Source organism: Serinus canaria, unplaced genomic scaffold (genome assembly GCF_022539315.1).
Source record: "Serinus canaria isolate serCan28SL12 unplaced genomic scaffold, serCan2020 HiC_scaffold_370, whole genome shotgun sequence".
Lineage (NCBI taxonomy): Eukaryota > Metazoa > Chordata > Aves > Passeriformes > Fringillidae > Serinus > Serinus canaria.
This window is the reverse complement of record NW_026108484.1, coordinates 1-8,690: the sequence shown is the minus strand read 5'-3', so window position 1 is coordinate 8,690 and position 8,690 is coordinate 1. Positions and strand designations below refer to the sequence as shown.

The 8,690-nt window shown below is 64.6% G+C and overlaps 3 protein-coding genes across 5 annotated transcripts; all 3 read left to right on the top strand.

The window, feature by feature from the left end:
- The first annotated feature begins 6 nt into the window (after positions 1-6).
- On the top strand, positions 7-1,505 carry LOC108964156 (uncharacterized). 2 transcript variants are annotated; one of them, XM_050987880.1, is made up of 5 exons: positions 7-152; positions 229-347; positions 432-686; positions 809-918; positions 1,047-1,393. In XM_050987880.1, the coding sequence occupies exons 2-5, from the start codon at positions 277-279 to the stop codon at positions 1,169-1,171; spliced, it is 561 nt and encodes a 186-aa protein (XP_050843837.1). In that variant the 5' UTR covers positions 7-152; positions 229-276; the 3' UTR covers positions 1,172-1,393. The 2 variants fall into 2 exon arrangements, with proteins under 2 accessions (XP_050843837.1, XP_050843836.1); XM_050987879.1 differs by having other exon boundaries at positions 809-1,505.
- Positions 1,506-1,585: 80 nt separating this feature from the next.
- Positions 1,586-2,703, top strand: APOF (apolipoprotein F). The gene is made up of 2 exons (XM_050987878.1): positions 1,586-1,683; positions 1,767-2,703. Exon 2 carries the CDS (start codon positions 1,794-1,796, stop codon positions 2,682-2,684), a length of 891 nt encoding a protein of 296 aa, XP_050843835.1. The 5' UTR covers positions 1,586-1,683; positions 1,767-1,793; the 3' UTR covers positions 2,685-2,703.
- Positions 2,704-3,695: 992 nt separating this feature from the next.
- On the top strand, positions 3,696-8,667 carry LOC127061256 (signal transducer and activator of transcription 3-like). 2 transcript variants are annotated; one of them, XM_050987877.1, is made up of 10 exons: positions 3,696-3,900; positions 4,246-4,915; positions 5,032-5,163; positions 6,458-6,608; positions 6,685-6,783; positions 6,862-6,954; positions 7,038-7,116; positions 7,211-7,296; positions 7,388-7,536; positions 7,610-8,667. In XM_050987877.1, exons 3-10 carry the CDS (start codon positions 5,033-5,035, stop codon positions 7,854-7,856), a joined length of 1,035 nt encoding a protein of 344 aa, XP_050843834.1. In that variant the 5' UTR covers positions 3,696-3,900; positions 4,246-4,915; position 5,032; the 3' UTR covers positions 7,857-8,667. The 2 variants fall into 2 exon arrangements, with proteins under 2 accessions (XP_050843834.1, XP_050843833.1); XM_050987876.1 differs by lacking the exon at positions 3,696-3,900 and having other exon boundaries at positions 3,907-4,915.
- Positions 8,668-8,690: the final 23 nt, after the last annotated feature.

Sequence of the window (8,690 nt, the reverse complement as noted above, 5' to 3'; positions counted from 1 at the left end):
CCCCGGCCCCCCAAGGGTTCTCTCGGTAGCTCCGGACATCAGGAGTGATGTGCTGAGCTCCCACAACCTTCTGCTGTCCCCAGGGCTGGCCGGGCCCCTGCACTGGCTGGAGAACTGCCTGCGGAGGGCAGCAGGGGACCGTGAGGAGGACGGTGAGCGGGCTGGGGGTCGGCTGGGGGCGGGGGGCTGCAGGGTCGGGGTCCCGCTGACGGCGCTGTCCCACCCCAGGCGTGTCCCACCCGGTGCCGCTGGTGCCGCTGACCGAGGAGAACGAGGATGCCATGGAGGACCGGCGCTTCCGGAGGCTGCTGCGGCAGCTGGGGCTGCGTCCTCCCGCCAGCGAGCAGGTGAGGTCGCTGTCCCCATCCCTGTCGCCATCCCTGTCCCCAGCACAGCCCTGCAATGTCCCCCCTTCTCCCCTCTCCCCCCAGGAATCCTTCTGGCGCATCCCGGCCGCCCTCACCCCGCAGCAGCTCCGGCGTGCGGCCGCCTCCATCGCCCACCGTGCCCCCTCAGGGTCCCCCCAGGATCTGCCAGAGCCACCCAGGTGTCCCCAGGAACCGTCTGCAGGTGAGGGGCGGGGCTGGGGGGTGCGGGACCCCCAGGTGTGGGGCTGGCTCTGAGCCCCTCTCCTTGTGCCCCTCTGCAGAGCCGCTGCCGGCAGGGCTGGGATCAGACTCGGAGAGGTGAGAGCAGAGTTCCCTTCTCAGCTTCTGGGGTCCTGGGTTTTTTTTGGGGGGGTCTTCTCCCTGCCTGGGGAGGGGATCTGGCCCCCTGCATTCTCCCTGAGCTGTGCTACCCCCTGCAGCGAGGAGCCCGTCCCTGTCCCTGTCCCCGTCCCTGTCCCCAGCCCGGTGCCACCACGTACCAAGAGGCGCCGGGAGCTCGCCAGCGAGGATGAGGATGGTGGGAGCTCAGGTGGGTTCAGCCCCTCTGCCCTTTCCTGGGGGCTGAGTGGGCACTGCTGGGCTGGGGTTATCCAGTCCCTGTCCCCTTTGCCACATCCCTGGGGGGCTCAGCCCTCTCCCCTCTCCCTCCATCCACAGGCACCAAGCCGGCCCCCCCAGCTCCCCGCTCCGAGGAGGATGAGGAGGAGGAGGAAGAGGATCCACAGCCCCGGGGGAGGAGGAAGCGCATCCGCTGCCTGGAAGAGGAAGAGGAGGAGGACTGAGAGGCTTCCCATATCCTGCCTGTGCCCAGGCCTTGTGCTGTTTCCTGGGCTTTTTGCAGATTTTATTGGATTGCTGCAGCTTTTCTGCAGTTTTTCTTGGGTTTCTACAGATTTTCTGGGGTTTCTGCAGATTTCCTTCTGCAGGTTTTGATGCTGTTCTTAAAGGCTGCACCAGCAACCAGTTTCTCCACCTTCCCCCCCTTCCCCTGCTGTCACCATTTACCCTGAATTCCCTCCCTTTTCCCTCAGCTGTTGGGGTTTCGGGTTCTTTTTTTTCTTAAAACTTTTTAAATCTAGACAGGGCCTAAATAAATAAAAGTGACTTTTGCCCTCCTTGGGTGTGTGTGGGTCTGCAGGGGGGCTGGGGGCTCGAGCCGCCCTGGCCCCAGGGAGTGCCCAGTCCCTGTCCCCGTGTCGCAACTCCCAGATAACCACGGCTATAAAGGGGTCACGGGGCCGGCCTGGCCGCAGTGACCGGACAACCGGACAGGGCAGGGGACAGCGGCGAGCGGGTGAGGAGCCGGGGCACAAAGTGGGCACGGGGGGCTGCAGCCACGGGGGTCTGACCTTCTCTGTCCTTCTCCCACCTCCACAGCCCCCTCTGAGAGCCGCCACCACCACCATGCCCCGGGTTCTGCTCTTCCTCCCTCTCCTCCTCCTCCTCAGCCGTGCCATGGCTGTGTCCATCATCGCCCCAGGGCTGGCTGATGGTGACCGGGCGCTGCTGGCCGAGCTGGCGGGGCTGGCCGAGCCCATCCCGCCGCGGGCACCGGGGGTACCGTGCCAGACCCTTCACCCCGACACCCTCCCCGGCTTCTCCCGGCTGCCACAGCTGCCCCGTGGGCTGGCCCGTGCTGCCATCACCCTGGCACTGCTCAAGGCCGGCTGTGCCCCCCAGGCTGATGCCGAGGCGCTGGAGCTGGCACGGGAGCTGGGCACCACCACGGCCGCGGCGCTGCTGCGGGGGCTGGCGCGGCTACCGGGCGCTCCGGCCCCGCGGCCGCTGGCCCTGCTGCTCCTCAGCCTGGCGCTGAGCCCGGGGGGCTCTGCCTGTGCGGATCCCCCCACGCCGGGCACGGAGCCCACGCCAGCCCCGAGCCGGGACAGCCGGGATTTCCCGCGGGTCTGGCCGTGCCGCGGCGCCGTGCGGCGGCGGCGGCGCCGGGAGGATGAGGATGCCTGCAGCCCGGCGGGGGAACGGGAAGCGCACCGGGTGCTGGACTGGGTACCGGGAGTCAGCATCTTCTACAACCTCGGCACCAGCGTCTACTTCGCCTTCCAGGGCTGCGAGGCCACGGCGTCCACGCGGGCGCTGGAGGCCGCCGAGGATCTGGGCTACGCCGGGCTGGCGGCGCTCACCGGGGGCTTGGCGGGCCCGGTGGCCATGGGGGTGCAGCTGGGGCTGCAGCCGGGGCTCAAGGCCGGCGTGCGGGCGCTCATCGGGTATTTCACCTCGGCCGGGGAGCCCTCGCCCGTGCCCACCGCGCACAGCGGCGCCGTGGTCATCGTCTGAATAAAGGGCACGTGTGGCAGCTGGGGGCGGCTCGCTGTTTGGGGACAGATCGATGCGGGGTCACCCTGCCCTGGGGCAGCCGGAGCTTGGCCACGTGGTGGCAGCTGGGCTGGGCCTGTCCCTGTCCCTAGAGCCCAGCCCTGTCCTCATCCCAGTGGCCACATTGCCTTGTCCCTGTCGCCATGGCTCTTTCCCTCTCTCCCTCCAGCCTGTCCCTGTCCCCAGGGCTCTGTCCCTGTCCCCAGGCTGTCCCCATCCCTCTGGCTCTGTCCCCATGACCTGTCTCTGTCTCCCTCTCCCCATGGCCGTGTCCCTGTCCCCATCCCTGCAGTTTCTCCCTGTCTCCCTGACTCTGTACCCCCTGTCCCCACGGCTTGTCACTGTCCCCACAGCTCTGCCCTTGTCCCCATTGATTGTTCCCATCCCCATGGCCTGTCCCCATAGCTCTGTCATCCCTGTCCCCATGGCTCTGTCCCTGTCCCCATGGCCTGTCCCCACAGCTCTGTTCCCGGGGCTCTATCCCTGTTCCTATAACCTGTCCCTAAAGCTCTATCCTTGTCCCTGCAGCCTGTCCCTATCCCCATGGCTCTGTCCCTGTCCCCATGGCCTGTCCCGGTCCCCTCTTTGTCCCTGCCCCCCGCCCAGGTCCCCATGGCCTGTCCCTGTCCCCATGGCCTGTCCCTGTCCCCATGGCTCTGTCCCTGTCTCCATGGCTCTGTCCCTGTCCCCACCGTCTCTGTTCCTGTCCCCCTGCCCGGGTCCCCATGGCTCTGTCCCTGTCCCCATGGCTCTGTCCCTGTCCCCATGGCCTGTCCCTGTCCCCATGGCCTGTCCCTGTCCCCACGGTCTCTGTCCCTGTCCCCACCGTCTCTGTCTCTGTCCCCCCGCCCGGGTCCCCATGGCTCTGTCCCTGTCCCCATGGCTCTGTCCCTGTCCCCATGGCCTGTCCCTGTCCCCACGGTCTCTGTCCCTGTCCCCCCGCCCATCCAGGCCCCCCCCATTCCCTCCCCGCTGACCCCGCCCATGACCACGCCCCATCATTACCCCGCCCATGTGGCCCCGCCCCCCATGCGTGACGTAAAATTGGGGAAATGAACAAACCCGTCCAAAGCCGTTGCCTGTGGGGGCGTGGCCTCCGCGCCGCTCTCCACCAATCACCGAGCAGAGCGGGGACGGGGCGTGGCCAGTCCGCCTTCCTGCTCCGCTGCCGGCGGAGGTGGGTCGGGGGTCCCGGGGAAGACCGGGGCGGGACGTGGGCGGTTCTGGAGCCTGAGGAGCCCTCGGGGATGGGGGCACAGGCAGGGGACCCCGGTTGGGGCGCACAAAGCGTCCCTGGGAGGGCGGTCCCGCTGGGCGGGGGGCGTTCAGGGGCACCCATCCCACTGGGATGGGGTTCAGTGGCGGGGGTTCAATGCCCCGGGGGGTTCAGTGGGGGTCCGGTCTAGGGGGGCCTCTGAGGAGGGGTCTGGGGGTGCTGAGGGCCCTCGTGTGGGCGTTCTGTGCGTGTGCCCCCCGCCCCGGGTGGGGAACCCCCCGGGCTCACCCCTTGCTCCCACCGCAGGACGCGACCACCCCAGCGGGAGCGAGGGGACCCCCGGGAACTGCCGGCAGTGAAGAGAGACCCCCGGGACCACCCAGAACAAGAGCAGGGGGATCCCCGGGAGCTGCCAGGACCGAGCAGGAGCAGAGGGACCCCCGGGACCGAGCAGGGGCGAGGGGATCCCCGGGACCACCCAGGACTGAGCAGGAGCACAGGGACCCCCGGGAACACCCAGAACCAGAGCAGAGGAACCCCCGGGAGCTGCCAGGACCGACCAGGAGCAGGGGAACCCCGGGACCACCCAGGACTGAGCAGGAGCACAGGGACCCCCAGGAGCAGCCGGGGCTGAACCAGAGGGATCCCCGGGACCACCCAGAGCCGAACAGGAGCACAGGGACCCCCGGGAGCAGAGAGACCCCCGGGAGCACCCAGAACCACAGCAGAGGGACCCCCGGGACCACCCAGGACTGAGCAGGAGCTGAGGAACCCCCGGGAGCAGCCGGGATTAAGCAGGAACAGAAAGACCCCCGGGACCGAGCAGGAGCAGAGGGACCCCTGAGAGTAGAGGGACCCCGGGACCCCCAAGGACCGAGCAGGAGCCGCGGGACCCCCGGGAGCAGTCAGGACCGAGCAGGGAGCAGAGGGACCCCCGAGAGCAGCGGGACCCCCGGGCCGCCGGTGCTGCAGGCAGGTACGTGGGGTGCAGATGTTCCCAGCCGGGACGCGCGGCTGTTTCTCACCCTCCGGTCCCGCCGTGACCCCGGGGGGGTCCTCGGGACGCCCCCCCTGAGCCGCTGTCCCCCCCAGCATGGCGCAGTGGCAGGAGGTGCAGAGCTTGGCCAACACTTACCTGGAGCAGGTGCACCAGCTGTACGCGGGCTCGGCGCTGCCCATGGCCGTGCGCCAGTCCCTGGCGGCCTGGATCGAGAGCCAGAACTGGTACCGGGGGAACCGGGACTGGGGGCGGCACCGGGGGGAACCGGGACTGGGGGCGGTACCGGGGGGAACCGGGCTGGGAGCGGCACCGGGGGGAACCGGGGCTGGGAGCGGTACCGGGACTGGGGGCGGTACCCGGGGGGAACCGGGGCTGGGGGCGGCACCGGGACTGGGGGCGGTACCGGGGGGAAACGGGGCTGGGGGCGCGGCACGGGGGAACCGGGCTGGGGGGGCACGGGATGGGGGCGCGGTACGGGGGGGAACCGGGGCTGGGGGCGGCACCGGGGGGAACCGGGGCTGGGGGCGGTACCGGGGGGTTGTGGCGGTGTTCGAGGGTCCCCAGGACGAGGGAAGAGACGAAAAACTTGACTCCGTGTTTCAGAAGGCTGATATATAATATATATTAGATGTATTATTTGTAATATATAATATAATATATATAATATAATATAATATAAATAATAGAATATAATATAATATAATATAATATAATATAATATAATATAATATAATATAATATAATAATATAATATAATATAATGCGATGTAATATGACATTACGTTATATTATATTAGCTATACTAAACGATACTAAAAGAATAGAAGAAAGGATTTCATCAGAAAGCTAGAAAGGAATGAATAATAAACTGACTTTGCAGTTTCAAAAGCCTGATTACATCTATCATATCATATATCATATTATATATCATATAGTATATACCGTATATAATATTTTATATTATATGGAAATATATAAGGTGTAGTGTGGGCTATATAGTACGGATTAGATGATATATAGGATATAGATGAGATTATAGTATGAGATTAGATATAGAGTACTATGATATTATATAGGATGATATTATATTATTATATATATATGATATTATATTATATTCTATTATATAATATATTATATATATATTATATTATTATTAATGCTATACTAAAACGATTCTAAAATAATAGAATAAAAGATTTCATCAGAAAGCTAGAAAGAAATGAATAAAATAATCCCGGCAAAGGGATTTTTATAAAATGTTCCAGAGGCAGGGGGTGCGAGTGGTGCTGAACCGGGGCCGAGCCGGTGCTGAACCGGGACAGAGCCGGGGCTGAGCCGGGTCAGAGCCGGTGCCGAGCCGGTGCCGAGCCGGTGCCGAGCCGGGGCAGAACCGGTGCCGAGCCGGGGCAGAACCGGTGCCGAGCCGGGGCAGAACCGGGGCAGAGCCGGGGCAGAACCGGGGCAGAGCCGGGGCTGAGCCGGGTCAGAGCCGGTGCTGAGCCCGCGCTGCCGCAGGCGCCAGGCGGCGGAGCCGCTCTGCTCGCACGCCCGCATGCTGTTCCACTCCTTACTGGTCTTACTGGGAGAGCGCCTGGGCAGCCTGGGCTCGGACCGCGAGGATTTCATGCTGCAGCACAACCTGCGCAAAGCTCACCGCGACCTCCAGGTGCGCTTCGGGGCAGGGGGAGGGCAGTGGGGAGGGGTCCCCGCTCGGGGTCTCTCACCCCCGGAGCCCCCCGCAGGCTGAGTTCGAGGAGAAGCCGGAGAGATTCGCCAACCTGGTGGCCAACCTGCTGCAGGAGGAGCGGCGGATCCTGCGCCTGGGGCAGGCGGGGGGGCAGGTAGGGCAGGGCTGGGTGCCCCCTCCCCAGACCCCGGGGGTCCCGCGGCCGCCCCCCACCCCGTGTCTCCCTCCCTAGGGCGGTTCGGCCCCCGCGCCCAGCCCGGCCCCGGAGAGCGGGCGGGAGCAGCAGATCCAGCGGCGCTTGGCCGAGTTCCACACGGCGCTGCAGGTAACCCCCCCCCCCACCCCTCTGCGACCCCCGAGACCCCCTCCGAGCCCCCCCGGCCCCTCCTGACCCCGCTGTGCCCTCAGGAAGCCGAACGAGCCTTCAGGCACCTGGAGGATTTGCAGGATGCCTTCGACTTCTGCTTCAAGGTGCACTACCAGCCAGGTGAGCCCCACGGTGGGGAGATGAGGGGTGGGCACTGCCCTGCGCCCCCTACCCCTAGCCCCCCAAAACCCTGAGCTCGCCCCCCTGCCCTCAGGTGAGGAGAGGGACCGGGACCCCGGGTACCAGCAGGAGCTCCAATCCCTCCAGGCCAAACTGCAGAACCTGGACCGGCAGCGGCGGGTGAGGAGGTGGGGGGGGGGTGGTCGGGCTGGGTTTTGGGGGGGGTCGTGCCCACCCTGAGCACCCCGTTCCGAGCCACCTCTCCCCCCAGGAGGTGCTGGCTCAGATGCAGCAGCTTTTGGGGCGCAGCGAGACCCTGCAGGAGCTGCTGCAGCAGGAGTTGGGGGGCTGGCGGGCGCGGCAGCAGCGCCTGTGCCTGGGGGGCTCCGGCGACACCAACCTGCGCCCGCTGGAGACCTGGTAGGGTTTGGGGGGGATTGGGGGGGCTCGGGGGCCTGCAGTCGGACCCCTCTGAGCTCCCTGAACGCCGCAGGTTCACGGAGTTGGGCCAGGGGTTGTTCCAGCTGCGGCAGCTGCTGCGGGCGCTGGGTGACCTGCGACAAAAGGTGACGTACGCCAGGGACCCGCTGGTGGCAGAGACGCCCCTGCTGGAGCAGAGGCTGCAGGAGCAGCTCACGCACCTGCTGAAGAGGTGGGGCTGGGCCAGGAGGGCTCCAGGGAAAGGTTCTTCCCCCCCAGAGGGTGGTGGAGAGCTGGGGAAGCTCTCCAGGGAATGGTGACCAAGGGTGACGGAGATCTGGGAGTGTTTGGACAGCAACGGGGTGGGATTTTGGGGTGTCTGTGCAGGGTCTGGAGTGGGATCAGTGATCCTCATGGGTCCCTTGCAGCTCTGGATGACTCAGGAGAGCTCCAGGGAATGGTGACCAAATCTGACAGAGATCTGGGAGTGTTTGGACAAAGCTCCCAGGCACGTTTTGGGGTGTTTGTGCAGGGTCTGGAGTGGGATCAGTGATCCTCATGGGTCCCTTCCAGCTCTGGATGACTCAGGAGGGCTCCAGGGAATGGTGACCAAAGCTGAGGGATCTCTGGGAGTGTTTGGACAACAACAGGGTGGGATTTTGGGGTGTCTGTGCAGGTCTGGATGATCCTCACAGGTCCCTTCCAGCTCTGGGAATTCTGTAATTCAGGAGGTCAGGGAGGGTTTGGGCGCTGATCTCAGATTTGGGGGGAAATTTGTGCTCTCCTGTGCTGGGCTGGACTTTGATCCTGATGGATCCCTTCCAGCTCTGGATGATTCAAAAGGTCTCCAGGGAATGGTGACCATGGGTGACAGAGCTCTGGGAGTGTTTGGACGAAGCTCCCAGGCACGTTTTGGGGTGTCTGTGCAGGGTCTGGAGTGGGATCAATGATCCTCATGGGTCCCTTGCAGCTCTGGATGATTCAAAAGCTCTCCAGGGAATGGTGACCAAGGGTCACAGAGCTCTGGGAGTGTTTGGACAATGCTCCCAGTCCTGGGGTGGGATTTTGGGGTGTTTGTGCAGGGTCTGGATGATCCTCACGGGTCCCTTCCAGCTCTGGGAATTCTGTAATTTGGGAGGTCAGGGAGGGTTGGG